The sequence below is a fragment of the Papio anubis genome, chromosome 3, assembly GCF_008728515.1.
Source record: "Papio anubis isolate 15944 chromosome 3, Panubis1.0, whole genome shotgun sequence".
Taxonomy (NCBI): Eukaryota; Metazoa; Chordata; class Mammalia; order Primates; family Cercopithecidae; genus Papio; species Papio anubis.
In genome coordinates this window covers 30,205,219-30,226,674 of record NC_044978.1, presented here as the reverse complement: position 1 = coordinate 30,226,674, position 21,456 = coordinate 30,205,219, and the positions used below count along the sequence as shown (strand labels likewise).

The following is a 21,456-nucleotide window of genomic DNA, read 5'->3' as shown; positions in this document are numbered from 1 at the left end:
TAGTCAACTTTCTTTCATTTTTCAGGGTCTGAGAGCAGAGATTTCTTGATATCTTTGCCATAATTTCTCTGTTTTTTTCCTACATGCCAAAATCCATGTTGGTCAAATTCATATTACGTAGTGAAACATTACTTATGGGTTGCCTGCCACTCCTGTTAATATAACTAAGAAGTCTCAAGTTTACATGGAGTCTATCTGTAAAGCCCTCTAATTGCGTCTATAATAGTGGAATCATGTAGTCTTTTCCCCCAGTTTATAGGCTCCTTGTGGCACAGACCATTTAAAACAAGTTTAAAACAAGTTTCTTGTGGGATGATGTACTGTAAGAGCAATAGAAGGAACTCTGAATGTAATTGAATTCATTTAAGAAGTTTATAGTCTGGTTTGATATATAAAATACAAAACGAAGCAGTTACTACGTAGGGTTTTCTGGTTGTATATTGCTTGAATAGTGACGCATTCGAAAGTACCCCCTAAAAATCATGATTATATGAGATATGAATGTTTTATTTATGCAGGTACATATAGGCAGAAAAACTGCTTTTTAAGTCTGTTCATGCAGTAAGGTGTAATGTCTGTCTCCCAGGTTTATGATACAGGCTCAGGAACGACTTCCTGATTCGTTCATTTATGTCAGTGAATTATAGGTGATAATATTTCATTCTTTACATTTTTATTAACTAATCAACAATCTTATTTAATTTGTATGCCATAATTAAGATAAAGAAATAATGGTTATTCAAAGTATACATTCATACTCAAAATTGTTAAATCCATGTATATCACACTAACATAATATGTATGACATAGTTTATATAAGAGCATGGCCCTTATACAACTGTGAAACTCCATAATGTTGAAAAGCAACAGATTAATAAAGTGCTACTTGATCAGTGAGCTAGCTTTTTATCTTTGATTTTTCTTGGGTTAGTTGAAGTAGAAACTTGATTATTTCAAGGTCTTTTGTTCTATTTTAAGGCCTTAAGGCTGTTCTTTGATTCTGTCTTGAGGCTTCCAAATTCTTGCTTCTACTGTGTTTCTTAGACTTCGCCGTCCTTTCCAGAAATAGCTTTTAAAAATTTTATTTCTTTCTAATACTTTTCCAAATACACGTTTTTAGTCAGTGTGAATTTGTTTATTCTTGATAGTTAAATGAATGCAAATAGTCTTTTTGCTTAGATAAAATCAGTTTTAGGCCTTTGGCAGATTGTAACAGGTTGACAGGTAATTTAGTGAAAACAATGTAAGACTTTAATATAAGAGTCAGAATATAAGCTCCTCAGATATGGGAAGACAGTCTTTTTTTTCTTGAGATGGAGTCTCGCTCTGTTGCCAGGCTGGAGTGCAGTGGCACAATCTCAGCCTACTGCAGTCTCCGCCTCCCGAGTTCAAGCGATTCCCCTGCCTCAGCCTCCTGAGTAGCTGGGAACTACAGGCGTGCATCACCACGCCTGGCTAATTTTTTGTATTTTTAGTAGAGACGGGATTTCACCGTGTTGGCCAGAATGGTCTTGAACTCCTGACCTCAGGTCATCCACCCGCCTTGGCTTCCCAAAGTGGTGGGATTACAGGTGTGAGCCACCATGCCCGGCCAGGAAGACAGTCATTCTGTACTATTTGACGACTTCAAGTAACATACAAATTCATAATATTTAAACTAGAATGGTGAACTTTAGGATTATCCAGAAAAGTAACATACAAATTCATAATATTTAAACTAGAATGGTGAACTTTAGGATTATCCAGAAGGATCTTTTATTACAAATGTTTCATTAGGACATTTTTATTGGCTTTCCTTGAATGCAAATAGAACATTATGATTGGAGCCTGATTGCTTTTCTAAAGAAGGGGTTTATTAGATTTAGGAATGTACACTTCGTGAACTGGATAGAGGAAACAATTTTGTTTTAGTTTTCTTATTGTTATTGAACTTATGGGACCTATTTTTACATTTCAGTCTTTAAATAACTTTTAAAAGGCTTCTTGGAAATTATCAGAGTATAGATGGATAAAATGAGAGGCCATCAGTTTATTTGAAAGTTGTCTATATGAGGGTGACATTTTAAGTTTCTAATATTGATAAATTTTAAATTGGAATGACTTAAAATTATAAATCATGTCTTAACATACCATAACATTGTTTTAAGGACTAAAATAGTCTAAAACATTTTAGACTGAAAAGCTTCCTAGTATTTTCTTTTCTTCTTGTTTTTTTTTTTTTTGTTTGTTTGTTTTTTTTTTGAGACAGGGTCTCACTCTGTTGCCAAGGCAGGAGTGCAGTGGTGCATTCTCGCTCACTGCAAACTCCTTCTCCTGAGTTCAAGTGATTCTTCTGCTTTAGCCTCCCAAGTAGCTGGGATTACAGGCATATGCCACCACACCCAGCAAATTTTTGTATTTTCAGTAGAGATGGGGTTTCACCATGTTAGCCAGGCTGGTCTCGAACTCCTAACCTTAAATGGTCTGTGTACCTCGGCTTCCCAAAATACTGGGATTACAGGCGTGAGCCACTATGCCCGGCCTTAGTACTTTCTTTAAAAGGTTTCTAATTCCTTATCTAGTTATTCTGTGAATTATTGTCATCTACGTCCTTTTATAAGATTCAGTTTCTCACACGGTTCTAATTGTTCCTAAGTGTTCTCAGCCTACAAAAAGTTTTTTTTCTTAATTAAAAGGATTAAAATTTAACCAAGAGAGTATGGTCTGTACACTGAAAAGTACAAAAACAATGTTAAAAGAAATCACAGAAAACCTAAATAAATGTATAGACATCACATGTTATAGATCAGGAGACTTGAATTTTTAAGATGGCAGTACTACTCAAATTGGTCTGCAGATTCAATGCAACCCGACTAAAATCCTAGCTGGCTCATTTGCATATACTGACAAGCTAATCAAAAAAATTAGGATTGAAAATGCAAGGCACCTAAAAGAGCCAGTAAAACCTGTTGTTGAAAGGGTAGAACAAGGCTGGAACACTGAAAATTCGCAATTTCAAAACTTAACTACCAAAGCTGCCTATTCCAGACAGCGTGGTAGAGGCATAAGGATAGACAAACCAGTGGAGTAGAATTGAGAGTCCAGAAATTAAACCCTTTTATTTATGGTCAATTGATTTTTCAATAAGCATACCATTACAGTTCAATGTGGTAAAGAATAGTATTTTCAACAGAGGGTTCCAGGACAACTGATACGCACATGTGAAAATAATGTTGGACCCCTACTTCACAGTGTATACAAAAATTAAAATAGATCATAGGCCTAAATGTAAGAGCTAAAACCATACAACTTTTAGAAGAAAATATAGGAGTAAATCATTGGGATCTTGGATTAGGTAATGGTTTCTTAAATATTACTCTAAAAGCTCATGCAACAAAAGAAAATAAATTGAACTTCAAAATTAAAATTGTGTGCTTCAAAGGACACCATCAAGAAAGTAAAAAAGATGGTCCATGGAATGGGAGAACATATTTACAAATTATACATTTGAATAAGGACCTTCTATCCAGAGTGTATAAAGGACTCTTACAATTTAATGATAAAAAGGCAGATAAACCAATTAAAATATGAACAAAGAATTTGAATAGACACTTATCCAAGAATTTATATAAATGGACAAAAAAGCACATGAAAAGATGCTCAACATCCTTAATCATTGGGGAAATGCAAATCAATACTATTACACACTTAGATGATTAAAATAAAAAGAGAGACAATAACAAGTGTTAGTAAGGATGTAGAGAGCTTGGAATCCTCATACATTGCCTGTGGGATTATAAAATGGTTACAGTGACATAGGAAAGCAGCTTGGCGGGTCCTTAAAGAGTCAAACACAGAGTTATAATGTGAATCAGCAGTTTCACTCATAGGTGAAACTATGAGCCAAAAAGAGGGAAGATCGTAAATGTCCATCAATTGATAAATGGGCAAACAAAGTGTAGTATGTATCTACAATGAAAGAATATTTGGCAATAAAAAGAAAAGTACTGATACATGCTAAAACATGGATGAACCTTGAAAACATTGTGCTAAGTCAAAGAAGCTGTCCCCAAAGATCATATATTCCACTGTGGGATTTCATTTACATGAAATGTCTGGAATAGGCAAACCCATAGAAACAGAAAGTAGTTTAGTGGTGGTCAGGAGCTTGGAGTAAGGGGGATGGAGAATGACTGCTAATGAGTATGGAGTTGTTTTTTTGGGATGGTGAAAATGTTCTAAAATTAGTGATGATGGATTATACAACGAAACCACTGAATTGTTCACTTTAAAAGGATACGTTTTATAGTATGTGAATTATTATTAGTAAATAAAGCTGTTAACACTTTGAAAAGGAGAGGATTATTTTACAAATTTCTTAGATTTGTTGTAGATTTTGTCTAAGATTTCGGAAAGGAGTAAATATCCCTCATATTCTTGATGGCAGAAACTGTGTGTAATCCTAGACTCCTAGATATTATTAGAGTCTTAAAATACTAAATCCTTTCTGGCTTGTCACATATGAATATAAACAGGACTTTGAATTTTTACCTCTTCTGAACTTCCATAAATAAATTTGAGTCATTTTTTTTTTCCTGTTTACTGCAGTGTGATCTGGAAAAACAAGGCATGTTTTCTTTTTTAAAAGAAAATATTTAAACTTAAATATCTCTATAAGATGTAATTTTGGTAAGAATTGAAAAAAATTGAATTTATATCAATTTTTAAGTGTAACCAGGCAATAACAAGCATTCATTTTATATTAACCAAGAAAATAATTTGATTTAACTATGGTATTGACAAATGTACTTTGAAATTAAAACTTTGTACTTGCTATTTTGATGTAAAAGACAAAAACAGGTGATAAAGAACGATTTATGAGGAATTTATTTTTATAAGTTTGTCATATTATTTTATATTTTAGTAGGTTTTATGCATATCCCGGAAGCAGTTGTAATGGACATTTGTACAATTGAGCTTTTAATAATGTTTATTTTTAATGTCTTAAGAAAACATGTATTTTTTAAAAAGCTATCCATAGTTTAATTCAGTTTGTAGATATAGTGACTTATTTTAGAAACCCCCTTTCCTGACAAGTCTAATAATTTCTATCCTTTTCTTTGACACAGGATCTGGAAATAGTATATTCCTATTTACATGGTATGGAAGCCTTGTCAAACTTGAGGGAGCATCAACTTAGGTATGTCATTTTAATATTAAGTTAATCATAGAATGCTAAAAATTTGAAGCATGTAACAATTGAACATTTTAATTTTTTACTTTTATTATTCTTGACACAATAATTGTATATATTTATGGGGTACATTGATATTTTCATATATGTATACAATGTGTTGTGATCAAATGAGGATTATTAGCATGTCCATCACTTCAAACATTTATCATTTCTTTGTGTTAGAGCATTTGAAATCCACTCTTTGAGCTATTTGAAAATACACCACAAATTGTTGTTAATGATAGTTACCCTATAGTGCTATAGAACACTGGGACTTATTTCTCCTACCTAGAATGCTAGAATTTTATAGATTACTTACTGTAGTCAACAAGTAGGCTTAAAGAAATCTTATTCGTGAAAACTCTGCTTCATCTAGCTTCTATATTAAGGAGCTTAAACTTACACTAATAATATATACTTAAACAGTATGTACAGTCAAACTTACACAGCTTAAATTTTACTTTTACAAAGTTGAATTCAATTGTATCCAATAAAAGAATAATATTTTGACATTTCTGTCATAGTAATATTTTTCCATTTCCACCCCAGTGTTTATCTCTGTCTCTCTCTTTCTCTCTTCTTCCTCCTCCCCCTCTTCTCTGTCTTTCTCTCTCCCCATCCCCCTCCATTTCCCTCCCTTCCTCTTTCACCTCTCACCAAATGTAGTAAATGCCACTTGGTGAAAATGTCAATAGGGGCAACATTTGCGATCTTGGCAAATTAAAAACCTACTACTTAGCATTCAGATTTATTAGAAACCAGAACCTTTTAAATTAATCATTTAAAGAATGATTAGGTCCATTATTTTAGTATGTTCTGGATCTTTGAATATTTTATTGCATTAAGTAGACTGCCTTTCAGAGAAGCACAGTTTATATCATATTTGTTTTTATGAGATCTGCCCATATAGAAATCTCATTACTTCTGTTGTCCAGTAATACAGCAGTTGTATTTATGTTTATCTGGGCTTCATATTAAAGAACAAAAATGATTTTACCTTAAGTGGGATATAAAATAAAGGACCTTAGGAAGATGGATAATATATAAACACCAACTAGGACATAATGGGAAAGTCTTGTTTCTTCCAGGTCTAGCTATTTCTGATGCCAGCAGGTTTTAATTATGAAAGGAATGCTTTTTCCATGTATTTCCCCTTTACTCTTTCAACACTAATTAATTTGTGAGCGTGTCAACTCCATATTTAGTTGTTAATTGAAAAGAATATCAAGAGGATTGAGTACTTCTAAAATTAAATTTTTAATGAAAATCATTTAAATTAAAGTAGATTGTAGATTAAGTGTTTAAAAATTAAGTCAAGTTTTATTAGGAAGGGCAAAACCACTGGGATTTTAGAAGATGGCTCAAATTAGAACAAGAATAATTTTTAACGTGTGCAACTTACATTTTCTGTTTTGTGATGACAACTTTGCTAAGAAAAAATTGCAGTAACAATTGTTTATTTAATTGCATGTCGTTAATTCATAAATGCAAATGCAGCTAATTATATGTAAATACAAATGTCACATTCCCACTGTGCACATAAAACCACACACACCTAATATTTAGATATATTGATTATATAATGTATTTTATAGTATGTGTGGTTATAAAATGATTTAGATAATAGGAATTCTGTGCAATTAGAAAAAGGATTTTTTATACTTAAGAGAAATTTTCTGGATGACAAATGTATAAATAGGCTGGGCGTGGTGGCTCATGCCTGTAGTCCCAGCTCTTTGGGTGGCCAAGGTGGGTGGATCACTTGAGGTCAGGAGTTCAAGACTAGCCTGGCCAACATGTGAAACCCCATCTCTACTAAAAATACAAAAATTAGCGCGGTGTGTTGGCAAATGCTTACAATCCCAGCTACTCTGGAAGCTGAGGCAGGAGAGTCACTTGAACCTGGGAGGTGGAGCTTGCAGTGAGCAGAGATCGCACTACCGCACTCCAGCCTGGGCAGCAGAGTGAGACTCCATCTCAAAAAAAAAAAAAAAAAAAAGAAGAAAGAAAAAAGAAAAAGTATAAAAATACTAATGAAGTTCCATACACCCATCAGCCAGTTTCAGAACTGTCAACTTTCTGCAGCTGCAGAAGTAATTTTTGGTTATAAATAATAAGTTCAAGGGTATAGTTGAGTCTATTTACACCTTACAATGTCTATTTTGGAGCCTACACAGATGTGTTTGTTGGCATGAACCTACAGGGTGGGCCTGTAAGATGTTTATCTTAGGCTTGTGTTGAAGTCACATTAATGGAAAACATCAGCTTAAACTAATTTAAGCTCGTTTTTAGAATGAGATCAGGATACCACATACATAATAACAAAAATAGAGGTACAGATAAACCCAACAACTTAGATAAACTGCTTTATAATACTACAATTTCTGGGAAGAACATGTCTCCATTGGGTAAATTATTTTCCTTTAATTTTATACTGTGGGATTAATAGAGAGCAGTCAGTTAAGACTTCCACATGATACAGTTTTCCAGTTTTAGAAAAAAAGTGCTCATAATCAAGATTTTCAGTCTGTTAAGTATTGGACAGTAGAGCAGCAACATTTGTGTTCTCTTGTGGGGGAGTGGAAGTGGCTTTTATTTATTTGAAAGCTTCAGCTCCCTGCATTGTTACAGAGCAGTTAAAATAGACGTTACTGCGTTGCTGTAAGATCACACACTTTGTGCAATGTAAAAGTTTTTCAGAGCTTTGCTAAAAACTGTGTTTCTTCAACATCATTTTAACTGTTTTTCTAGTGTTTTATCCCTTTAGTTTATGTAGACAAGAAGCAGCATATTTGCCAGTGGGGAAAAGAATGCTGTAATTGGGAGCAGAGACCAAAAATCTGTTTTAAAAAAATAGAGTAATTGGGGCTACTTAGTTTTGGAAACAAGAGCCTGCTAAAATAGAATATATATTTTCTGCAGCATCATGGATGAGTGTAATTGTTACTATATAGGCACCGTTAGATCATTGAGTAGTAACTGAAGTATGGTTATTATACTCATTAGGAATTCAGGGAAGGTCAGTTTGCTTTTACTAAAACATTGCCTAACAATGTTTAAAGACAAAAAGCATTTTGGTATTTTGATTCCTTCATTTATGACATGTTCATATAAGATATTTTATCATGACTTTCTGATAGCACTGTTTAAATTTATTTATTTTATAAACAATTATTGATTGATTGTATACTTACTATGTACTCGATATTGATGTAGGCTCTGGAGATACTGCAATGAAGTAAATCAAACCCTTGACATCACGGAACTGAGGTTCCCAGTGGAGCAGAAAAGATGGAGATATGGATCAATGTTACTTTATTTAGTATGTTGGACATGATAAGGATGGGTGCTGGGCTGCTGGGTTTGGAGTCAAAAGGAGGTGATATTAGAGTCGGGACAGCCTGTGAAGATTTCTTCATTGTAGAGGTGCCTCAGATGCTCTGTCGTGGGCACAGGCTTGGTGCAGGGGAAGGCAGGGGCCACGATATAGTAAGGTACAGTAAGTAAGTAAAATATAGCATAGTATAGAAGTACAGCAAATAGCATAGGAGTTTGGATTTTCTTTGAGAGGTTGTGGAGATTAAGAGTAGAGCTGTGAGATCATCTGATTTAGTGTTTGGAAATATCTCTCTGGAAAGTTTGTGGGGAATGGACAATAGGTATGTAAAGGTAGAGGTAGAAGTCTGTACTTGTCAAGGTCTTGGTAAGGGATAATGGTGGGATAATGATAGCTCATGCTGGATTTAACAGGGGAGATGGTGAATTTGGTCAGTTGTGGAGGATGCATTTTGGAAACAGGTGATGGCAGAAAGATGTATGTGAAGAAAAGAGAGGAGTCAGGAATGATGACTCTAAGGTTGTTACTATATTAGTCTGTTCTCTGCTATAAGGCCATATCCGAGACTGGGTAATTTATAAAGGAAAGACGTTTAACTGACTCACAGTTCCGCATGGCTGGGGAGGCCTCAGAAAATTTACAATCGTGGCAGAAGGGGAAGCAAACACATCTTTTTTCACAAGGTGGCAGGAGAGAGAAGAATGAGTGCCCAGCGAAGGGGGAAGCCCCTTATAAAACCATCAGATCTTTGAGAACTCACTAACACCAGAACAGGATTGGGGGGACCGCCCCCGTGATTCAGTTATCACCACTGATCCCTCCCATGATGGGGGGATTATGGGAACTGCAATTCAAGATGAGATTTGGTTGGAGATACCATGGCCAAACCATGTCAGGGTACTAACTCTGGGAAAGCAGATTTTGGGGGAGAAATTCATATTCTGTCTTGGACGTTGTAAGCATGAGGTGGCTGTTACATATTCAAGTGGCAACACTGAGTAGGCATTTAGATGAGTGGCTGCCGTGATGAGGGATTAGGTCTGGGGCATTGCTTTGGAAGTCATCAGTGTATAGATTAAAATCATGAACTGGATGAGATTACGTGGGTGTAGAGAAGAGGACTAAGGACAGGACCCTGGAGATGACAACATTTAGAAGTCAGGTAGAGGATGAAGTTGGGTAGCATCCAAAAGAGACAGAAAGAAAATGACTAGTAAGTGAAGCTGGAAAAGCAGAAGACCAAGGACAGGGAGCTGAAAGGAGATAATGCTGTAAGGAAAAAGGAGTAATCAAATACTGCAGAGTAGTGGAATTGCTCAGGACAGGTAGGATTCCGATAACAAGGTGTTTGCTGATAATTTTTAGAGCTTTTTCTTTGGAGTTTCGGGGACCAGATGATGGAGGAGTGAGGAAAATGGTGAGAAGATGGAGATAGAATATATAGACAACTCAGGCCGGGCGCAGTGGCTCACGCCTGTAATCCCAGCACTTTGGGAGGCCGAGGTGGGCGGATCACGAGGTCAAAAGATCCAGACCATACTGACCAACATGGGGAAACCCCGTCTCTACTAAAGATGCGAAAATTAGCTGGGCCTGGTGGCACGCAGCGTTAGTCCCAGCTACTTGGGAGGCTGAGGCAGGAGAATCGCTTGAACCCAGGAGGCAGAGGTTGCAGTGAGCCAAGATTGCCCCACAGCACTCCAGCCTGGTGACGGAGTGAGACTCCATCTCAAAAAAAAAAAAATATATATATATATATAGACAACTCTAAAAGGTTTTCTGTGATGGGGAAAAAAGCAAAATATAGATAGTAGCTGGAAGGAGATGTGAGGTCAAGAGAGGAGTTCCGCCTACACGATAGGTGATATATTGAGTTATGCTTACATATTAGTGGATGTGATTCAGTAGAGAGTAACATGGAGAAGGAGGTAAGCTTGCAGGAGCACAGGGTCTTACACAGGAGCGCAGGGTCTTCCATGGAAGCAGGAACTAGATTTCGGGCGGAAGTAAAGAGGCCCAGGCAAGAATCCTTCTGTTCCAACAGGAAACAAGGCAGAGCCTATTGTCTAATTTAAGACCAGATATTTTTAGACTTAACGCTTTTGGCTATCATCTTTTCCTATGAAAAATTGTTATTCAACCCACTGAAGAGGAATGTATGCTTAGTAAGATGTATTCAAGACTCACTGCTGCCTCCTGGAGTTAAGTGAGAATCAGCTGCATTGTTTCCAGGAGGGGATTGAAGTTAAAATTCAATCCTCTAAAGTACGGTGGTGGGAATGCGAAGAACAAGGGAAAAAAGTACCCAAGAGAGCTGTTTCTTTGATTTAGCAAACCGAGGAAAGAAAGATGGATGTGGGTTGATTCTAGGGTTTCACAGGTTGGAGAATAGTAGCCCGACTGACCAAAATGGAGGTGCTGTTGAAATAAACACTTTTAATAGCCAGCGTTTTCTATTTCTAGTTCCTTCATAAGATGGAATAGTAATTCTCTGATTTGCATTTTTGTATTTTGGGAAAAATGTAGTTCACTTAAAATAATAGGATGCTTCTTGAAGATGCTATTCTCAGGGTAATTTTGAATATTTAAAAATTATTCATGTTTTTCATAATTTTTATAGTTTAGTAATGTTTTTCAAAAACTCTGGGATGAATCAGCTGAAGTAAGAAATCTTTAAAGTTCTAAAGCCTCCAGTTAGTGGTCATAAAAATATCAAGTTAATTAGAGCCTACTTTTATCTTAAATTCTATACTGTTGAGTAACATTCTTGTTGAGCCGTGAATGTTGTTATCACTTTTAAAATCAATAAGTTTTCCTTTTAACTTTTAGGTTCCTTCTCATTTTTTATTTATCTTGGGGAACATTAATTTGTCCACATGCCATTTACAAAATATAAAATACACACAGTGTTCTCCCCCGTAAAATAAACACAGTGAAGTTGACATCGTATTAGATATTTTCTTTTCTAGCATATTTTTACCAGATTTAATGTAATGTAATTTTGTTACCTAGGTATTAAAAATATTCATCTTGAGGCTAATAAATGATTGTGACTAACCATATAAAATAATCAACTTTCTAGACTATATGTCTCATTTAAGGATTTAAAATACCAGTCTGTTTTTTAGTGACAGATGTTGAACTCATGTTTTTATCTCTTTTACAGGTTAATGTGTGAAACTGTGAGATATGAGAGACACGAAGCAAATGAAGTTTTATACTAGTAGGTGTTTCCTTTTTGTTTGTACGATGTGTCTAATCCAGTGACTAAATTTTCTTAAAGAATCAAAGGAGTATTAGTAACAGCTGGCTAAGTCAGCACTAACTTATTTTTCTTAGTTGAGAAATGGGAAACATTTTATCTGTTTCCTGTCATAAAATAAAAGTTTACAGTTCTTTCCTGATAAGTTCACATTTATGTCTATATTTGTATCTCTCACATGTGGGTCAAAGATACTATTTCATAGTGTAGAGTATTTTGACATTTTTATTATGAAATAAGAAATAGTATACAGTTTTTCTAACGGAACAAAACATATATTCCCACAGGCACACCAGATGAAATGTGAAGATAGCATAAAGGCCGTATTTTAGTTTATCCTTCTTTCAGAAACAGGGAAATAAGCTGCCCCCCTGTCTTTGGGTATAATTTCATCTTTAGATAATATTAATATTCCTTTCAAGATGTGCAGCATATTCCTTCAGAAAAGACAGCCTATTCTTAAAGAATATGTAGTAGATAAATATTCGCATATTAACATAAATTATGATTTAGTAGACGTTATTTTGTTTAAATTATGTTTGCCATGACTGTTGTTCTCATGACTGTTTTTCCAAGCATTTATTTAAAAATTAGTACCTTCTAGACTTATAGGGAATATTTATTGAAATAAATAAGTCATACTTCTGCCCTTAAGGAGTTCATTATCTGTTGAGAGAGGTAGAAATAGAATACAAGGAAAACAACAACAACAGAAACCAACAAAGCAAAGTAATTGTGAGAATGTAGCTATGTTTCAAGGGTGGAAGAAGTGCAAGGGGGAGCGCATGAAGGAAATGAGGAGAGCCTCAGCGAAGCGGTTGTGGAACCAGATCTCAAAGGTGTGTCCAGGAGGCTGCAGAGACTTCTTAGGCAGAAGGAACAGTATGTGCCAGGATGCAGAGAGGTGAAGGAGCCCAGCCTGATGTTTTGAACATCATGGCAAGTTTAGTGTGACTGGCCTGTGGCGTGGGTCGGGGTGGTAAGTCAAGAGAAGACGCAGTCTGCAGTCATACTTGGTGAAGAACGTGTTGTTCAGAAAACAATCTGGATTCTTCAGGATACTTTTTTCCCTCCTGAATAACATGTTATGGAAAATTACAGATACAATATTTGACACAGGGGTATCACAGACCCACAAATACTCATTGTCCAACATGGCGAACCCATGGCCAATTGTGTTTCATTTCTGACTCTCCCCTCCCAGCTCCAACTGGATGATTTTGAAGTAAATTCCATAATTATTATGATATGTATCTCTAAAAGATAGTGACTTTAAAAAACCTTAAACACAAGATTATCAAGTCTTTAAAAATAACACTTTAATATCATGAAAATATTCAAAGTTTTTGTCTCAAATTTTTTTTTACAGCTTGTTTGAATCTAAATCTAAAGTTTATTCATTGTGATTGTTGATTTTCTTTAAGCCTCTTTTAATAGTAGCTTGGAGGCTGATTTTCAGGCAGCAAAATGATGTGATCACATGTCTCCCAACCCTACCTGTCTACCTGTTCCCTCAAAGATAATACCTGTGGTTGTATGAAAATACGAAGGGTGAGTTAGATAGATTGAGTGTCTGGACAAAGAGGTCAGTAAGGAGACAGTTACAGACATCTGAGGTGGTTAAGTATTTGAACTGAGGCAAAGATTGAGGGAATGGAGCAGTCAGGGATGATGGATTTTAGAAGATGATACAGGTAGATAGAATCTAGGATGATTCTGAGGTTGCAACATATGAAACTATGACACCTAGGACCTGTTCAGCAGATAATAATAAATATTCATCTGGAACCTGCACCAAATATAGAGTCATAAATAACCAAGACATATTTGATAATGAGAAAATTAACAAGAGGCAAGTGCTCTTAACATAATTCTTCCAGAAGAAATGAAGATGTGAATAAAGTATTATTTTGGGAGCAATAAAAAGTTATCAGTGGAATGGGTATAAAATAACAGGGATAGAGATATTTGAATTCTATTATTGGCATTTATCAAAGCAGTCTAGTGGCAGTAAGCATCAGCTTTCTAATATTTTGTCTTCCTCTGAAACACAGTTTGGATAGTATCAATGATGATGAGGTGATAGCTGACATTTCACAAGCACTTCCTATGTCCCGTGTCCCTGATATGTGATTTATATGCATTCATTTACTTACTCTTCATGGGTATCTTGTGAGGTACTTGTTATCATTATCCCAGCTTTACACATGGACAAACTGAGGCTTTGAGACGATAAAGAACTTACGCAAGCTCCCACTGCCTAATGTGGGACAAAGATTTGAGCCCAGACATTGTGATTCTGCAGCCATAGCTCTTTTTCTGGCTCGTTTCATGCCTTGTCACCATAAAATAATGCTTATGTACATGGTGGGGTAAACACACACTCTCCCTGCCCCAACCTGTTCTCCTAAAGTGGTAACTGAAACCCACCAGCAGCTACATTATGACTGCCTAACAATTATTATTGCTTACTTGTTTAAATCAAAGGTAGATTACAGTGTCTTCAAACCTACCTTTTTTTTCTTTTTTTTTTTTTTTTTTGAGTAGGTTTAGAGGTTTAGACAGTGCATGTGAGCTATGCTGATAATGCAAAGCCATATTTTAGGTAGCCTTAAATTTGAATGCATTCCACTTTGTAGAGCTGATTGTGGAACCTGCCCACATTTGACTAGTTAGAAGTAGGTGACAGTGTTAGTAAGTGGTGAAAAGTCTTTGGATATTCAACAAATCATGATTTCGTAAGACCCAAAATTCAGAGACTAATTGTAGATTCACATAATCAGATTTCTAGCGTTTGACCAATCTTGTGATGAAATGTAATTGAATTGTTTTCTTCCATGATCCTTAAACAGAGATGCTTCAGCTCTTACCAATTTGTGTGAGTTCGGTTTTGAAAATTAAAAAATTATTGTATTTGTGTTATATATAAATCTGCGATAAACTTAATAATAGTACTCCTCTTTTTTGGACCTGTTGTTATTACGTTGTGGGGAAATGACTTGTTTGTTCTTGTTCTTCCTTGAGCTTGAAGAACACAGTGTAGTCAGAAATATCAAAGGCTTTCAGGCTTTGGTTTTATGACCAAGACATGAGTAGAGTAGTCATTTTCCTTATTATGTTTATGTGCTGGTGCCTGCTAAGTTTATGGTTTGCATAATTTCGCCAGGTAAATATAATACTCTTTTGATCCACCCCTTTACCTCGTTTTTCTCACCTATAATGTGGAACCGATAATAAAAGTTCCTACCCATCAGGATTGGCATGAGGGTGAGATGCAGTAATCTGTACAGACTGTTTAGAGCAGCGTGTTCAGAATAAGTGCACAAACACGTTAGTGCCAGCATCATTGTCATTCTCATCAGTGTTTGATAATTTACATTTTGGTCTTCCAGTTTTTTATCGCTTTAAATGTTTGTCAGGAAGGAATTATAGTAGTGATACTTTAGCTCTGATGGTGTTACTGTTTTAAGATGAACCACCAAGATGACAAAAACACCATTTTAAATTGTATTGAGTTGGGGGGGGAACATTGTGATTCTGGTAAGATTACATTTTTAAAATTTAGAGTTGCCCGTTTAGAGTCAAATTTTATTTGTTTGCATTAGAAAGTTAGAGAAAATTAGCTCAACTTTACAGAATGGAAAAGCCTATCAGGTAATTTCTACCTTCCTTTCCTTTATTATCTACCCTATTAGGTATTGTGCTGTTTTACGGGAATACTGAGGTGGATAATATAAATTCCTCACCGGAGGGACCTTAACTTGTATTTGTTTTTATTTAAGAATTTAATCTTAAATGAGAAACATATATGTAAAAACACCGGAGAGTAAAAGTTGCAGCATATCGCCAATAAGAAGTTGGGAATTTGTTCTCTGGAAAAATTATTCGAATCTAGGGCTGTCTTATAGTACAGTATGGAAACTGATCTGTTTTAGTTTTTACTTAAGGCCAGCCATCTTCACAGATAGTGAAGTGAAACGGAAATACCGTTTAATATATAATTACATTTAACGTGCTCAAAACCTTTGGATCAGAAATTCAACCACTGCAAAAGTTTAAGTGTCCACACACACACGCCCACATGATAAGTGTAACTGTGCACCTCATTGCCTGTTTGCCACATACATCTGACTGAATGCTTTGGTTTCCAAAGGAGTTTTCATAGCACTTTGTAAGGGGGTTATCTCGCTCTATTCCAGGAGAGAAAATTGTTCTCCATAAAAGAGCTGCATTGAGACCTATTGGGTCTTTTAAAGCATTTTCATTTAAATCTGTAAATGTGCAATTTAGAACTGCAGGCCTCTGCTGAGCTCTTGTTGCTTTTAGCAGTCTTTGCAGTTGTTGACTTGGCTTTCTGTTTTCACAGCAGCTGTTCCCACTGCTCTGTGAGGGTGCTCATCTGTCTCTGTAGCCTTTCTGCTCTCCCACACCTCCTCCAGCTAACTCTGCCTCAAGTTTGCTTTCTGGTCTCAAGTACCCTAATTTATCTGTATCTGCATTTACCTCTTGTCCCACTCCTGTCTCTAGGAGGAAGGGATGTCTTTTTGCCTGTATGATGGAGTTATTTCTGTTCTCGTTTGTATCTTCAGCCTCTTCTTCCTGCCTCATTTCTGAGACCGTAAGCCTGACCCTAAGTGTGCTATGGATGCCTTCCATCCTGAAGCTTCTCCTTTGCCTCTCCTACTCATATCCAATTATTACACTATTTTTTTTCCTTCCTGATGTGACCAAGATTTTATTTTATTTTACATCACAGTAAATTGTTTTAAAATTATTACAAAAGCACTAATCTACTACTTAGATCATTTTTATAGCCCCCCACCCCTACCCCAGGTAGCAAAATACTGCAGATCTTCTTTCTTTATTATTATTATTTTTTTCTTGAGACAGAGTCTAGCTCTGTTCCACAGGCTGGAGTGCAGTGGCACTCTCTCGGCTCACTGCAACCTCCACCTCACTGGTTTAAGCCATTCTCGTGCCTCTGCCTCCCGAGTAGCTGGAATTACAGGCATGTGCCACCACGCCTGGCTAATTTTTGTAGTTTTAGTAGAGCTGGGGTTTCGCCGTATTGGCCAGACTGATGTCAAACTCCTGACCTCAAGTGATCCACCCACCTTGGCCTCCGAAAGTGCTGGGATTACAGGCGTGAGCCACAGCGCCTGGCCTCTTCTGTTTTTACCCAGCAAGATGTAACCACCATTTTGAGTATTTTTCTGTCCTAATTTTATTATGCTTATATGTGTACATAAAGAAAATGGTGGCTGGATGTGGTGGCTCGCACCTGTAATCCCAGCACTTTGGGAGGCTGAGGCGGGCGGATCACTTGAGGCCAGGAGTTCGAGACAAGCCTGGGCAACATGGTGAAACCTCGTCTCTACTAAAAATACAAAAATTAGCCTGGCTTGGTGGCATGAGCCTGTAATCCCAGCTACTTGGGAGGCTGAGCCACGAGAATTGCTTGAGCCCCAGCAGCAGGGTTTGCAGTGAGCTGAGATCACGCCTGGGCAACTGAGACCCTGTCCCCCCCGCCGTCCCCCAAAAAAAGTGAAACCAAAGGTTTTAATGTATTTGAAAAAAATGGTGTCTTTAAAGACTTAGCCTTTGCATGGAATTGTAGGACACAGGTGCTCAACCACCTCGCTTGTATGTAAGTATGAGAATTCAGGCACACGCACACCCGTGCCCACACAGATACTTAAGAAAGACTGTTTCATCATATACATATGGAGATCCTTTAAGGCTTCTTGACAATGATATTTTTATATTACTATTTTAACATGAAAATGTTTTATTTTTATGTTGAACAGAAGAGTATTTAAATGAAAACATTGTTAAAAATACAATTAATCTGTAATCTTCACGAGGGTAGGGACTATGTTTATGTTTCAGGTTTGCCTTCTCATGCCTGCAGTGGAAATTTGCATTTAGTCTGTTCCTGATGGTTATTTATTTATTTATTTTTTCAATTCTCTATTCAAAAGAAGGAACTCCTTTGATCTGTAGATAAAGACCTTCATTATGGTCTAACTTTCTAATAAAATGGCTGGTTACACATCATCAGGTGTTGAATTCTTTGTGTCAATGTTCTATGAAACTGCTTAGTGAATAAAAGCTGTTTAGGGTAAGGTATAGGAGAAAAATACAGCTTGCTTTTTATATCCTTTCTGATGTGAGGGTTAGTGGTGCTGTCAAGTGTTTTGCAGTGTTGTTGCGGTTTCTTGCTGTAGGGACTCCTATAGTGAAGTTAGGCAGATTTAGCCTTGAATTTGACTCTGTCTCTGGGTGTGTATAAGTTACCTTTAATTTTTCTAGACCCAGGTGACACTAGATGAGGAACAGTTTTCTTGTGAAGATGAAATTGCAGCATATGAATCTAAAAGACACATTTGCAAATTAATTTCGTAACCCAGTAGTCGTTTCCAAAGGAGTCAAATTTTCAGATTCTTTTAAATGTGATAAATTGTTCCTTGAGCCCTTGGATCTATTTTTTTACCCTCAGTATAGCTGACTCATCGATTTGATGTATTGTAATCTCTCTCTATATATATCTATATATAGTTTGTTTGGTGTTTTTCCTATCATTTATCGTTTATTGAATAGCTTTATAACTCCCAGTGTTTCATTCCTTCCTTTCATTTTAAAAATGAATTTCATAAATTTAAGATTGTGCCAGGCACAGTGACTCATGCCTGTAATCCCAGCACCTTGGGATGCTGAGGTGGGTGGATCACTTGAGCCCAGGAGTTCAAGACCAGCCTGGGCAAAATGGCACGACCCCATCTCTAAAAAAATACAAAACTTGGCCAGTGCTGGGACTCCAGTGCACCCCTGTGGTCCCAGTGCTACTCGGGAGGATGAGGTGGGAAGGTCGCTTGAGCCTGAGAGGTGGAGGTTGCAGTGAGCCAAGAGTGTACCACTGCACTCCAGCCTGGGCGACAGTGAGACCCTGTCTCAAAAACAATAATAAAAATAATAAATAATGAAAAAAAAGATGATATTAATGAGCCTATAGAATATCTGGCTTTATTGGTTCTTTGGTAGTTTACATTGCTAGTTAAAAAAAAAAAAGGATGTCTGCTGTCTCCCCTGTATTTTCAGTATAAAGATGAAATATCTTTAATATTTTCATCAGTTTTCAGAGTTCTTATTGATCTTACTGACTTTTCCTGTTTGTTGGTTGCAATTCCTTGTGAGTGAATTGCTGTTGATTAGAAAATAAGGATTTTTTGAAAATCTTAAAATGGTGTTTTCTTTCTTCAGAGTTTTTAATTATAAATGAAGTAATTTCCTCACAATTTAGAACTTATAAGAAATAGAATAGGCCGGGCGCGGTGGCTCAAGCCTGTAATCCCAGCACTTTGGGAGGCCGAGACGGGCGGATCACAAGGTCAGGAGATCGAGACCATCCTGGCGAACACGGTGAAACCCCGTCTCTACTAACAAATACAAAAAAAAAACCTAGCCGGGCGAGGTGGCGGGCGCCTGTAGTCCCAGCTACTCGGGAGGCTGAGGCAGGAGAATGGCATAAACCCGGGAGGCAGAGCTTGCAGTGAGCTGAGATCGGGCCACTGCACTCCAGCCTGGGCGACAGAGCCAGACTCCATCTCAAAAAAAAAAAAAAAAAAAAAAAGAAATAGAATAAAAATTACCCTCAACTTTAAAAATGTCATTTGTTTTCTTATTGTGGGAATTTATAATTGATATATTTACATATAGCTCATTTTATAATAATGTATCAGTATTCCAACAGTGGAAAATGGAAATACCAAAGCCCTTAACTCTTGTTAGGACTCCTGAAATTTGGCGTATACTTCATGTTTTGGTACATGCACTTTATATTTCTTTTGACTTGATATCATTGTTAGGGTTGTTTACTGTGCTGTGTTGCATTAATTTATCTAGTGAGCTTGCTTTGTGCCATTTGGCTATACAAAAATAAATAATGAAGCATTTTTCTATCAGCTTATAGCTCAGAGCTCCATGAGAGGAGTAAAAATATACAAATAATTTTTAAACTGTAATAAATCCAGTAAGAAAAATGATGTAATGTATTTGTGAAAAAGATTAAAATTACTGTGTATCTGGAAAGCCATCTGTGTATTGGAAGGTGGCCATTGTTAGAACGTATTTTTTTGAAGCCGTGGAACACTTTGTTCATAGAAAATCCTGTTCAGCCCAACAGCAGTAGCTATTATAGTTGAAAGAGGTTTGGACGCCTTGAAATCCCAAGGGCTGTTGATATTGAAAACCTCTGATCTCAACTGTCTGCTGGATGCCTATAAAGGGATAGATGATAATTTGTCATAAATAAGTAATTTTCACTGTGGTTTTTTTTTTTTTTTTTTTTTTTTTTTGGCGTAATCGTATATTTGAGAGCGTGAGTCTAAGCTGGCCAGAAGTCTGTAATAACAGCAGTGTAGGTGAGCACAAATGGGACCCTGAACTTTAGCAAAGGGCTTCGATAGAGACTTGGGAGGGGGAACCCGCAGAATGTCATGACAGGCCGTGAAGAGGGAGAAGCTTGGGAAGATGTCCCTTTATCTTTTGGTTGGATGGTGTTGGTGAGACAGCAGATACAGGAAAATAAAGGTGTTTTTTCTGTTTTTTGGTCACGGGTGGCTGGCCCTGTGGAATTCCTTGTGGTCCCCACGTAGTTATTGGAACCTTTCTTAGTCTTCATTTTATTCCATTTTTTCTTGTTTTATAGGCATGGGATCAATAGCCCTAGATGATGATTCCTGTCTCCTTTTCTCCAGATGCCAACAGCCTTGTTTTTTGAATGTGATACTGTGTGGTATTACATCCTGGATAGTATAAAGTGACCTTTCTAAAATAGCACCAAAATTAGTATTTGATGCTATCTGTGGTTCTCAGTTGTGCCGAACCTGTCTGAGATAGCTGTGTCATGTGGTAAGCTCAGCCACTATTTCTGGACATTTTGCCAGTGCTCATCTTACCTATTCTTATTCACAAAACAATTGCCATCTTTTTGCTTCTTTGTTTTAATGACCTTGTTAATGCTGCCCATATGAAGTATTCAGAGGAGCTTCCTCACTCCCCTGGGCCGCTTCAGGCTTGGCCATATTGCATTTGATCTGCTAAAGTGGGAGGAGTCTCTTCTTGTAGCCCATACACCCTCCTTGTTCCATATTTTGTCAGGATCATCTGGGAAAGCACTAACTTCTGGTTCCAGATTGCTTAGATTTTGCATGGGCACCATTCTTTCTGTTTCTGTTTATTGCTTCTCCACTCCCCAAACCACCCCCTCCAAACTTAGATGGCCATGTTTGTGACTGTTGGGAGTCTTGTTTTGAGACGATGGTCTGCTAGGCTTGGCATCCTTTGCCCACAGCCACCTCCGCAATGCCTACCACTCTGTTTTGTTTCAACTCAGAATCTTCTCTCTCCTTGTCAGTCTCCCTTGGCTTTTCTTTCTTCTTTTTTTTTTTTTTACGACGGAGTTTTGCTGTTGTTGCCCAGACTGGAGTGCAGTGGCATGATCTTGGCTCACTGCAACCTCCACCTTCTGGGTTCAAGAGATTCTCTTGCCTCAGCCTACCCAGTAGTTGGGACTACAGGCGCCTGCCACCATGCCCGGCTAATTTTTGTATTTTTAGTAGAGACAGGGTTTCACCATGTTGG

The 21,456-nt window shown here is 36.9% G+C and overlaps 1 protein-coding gene across 6 annotated transcripts in view; it reads left to right on the top strand.

Annotated features, from left to right (window-relative positions):
• Positions 1 to 21,456, top strand: part of RAPGEF2 (Rap guanine nucleotide exchange factor 2) — a 211,577-nt gene that overhangs the window by 35,085 nt on the left and 155,036 nt on the right. For all 6 annotated transcript variants that reach the window (XM_031664190.1, XM_031664192.1, XM_021938903.2 and 3 more), the window contains exons 2-3: positions 5,109 to 5,179; positions 11,719 to 11,775. In XM_031664190.1, the coding sequence (XP_031520050.1) occupies positions 5,109 to 5,179; positions 11,719 to 11,775 (128 nt within the window). The remainder of the gene's footprint in view (positions 1 to 5,108; positions 5,180 to 11,718; positions 11,776 to 21,456) is intronic.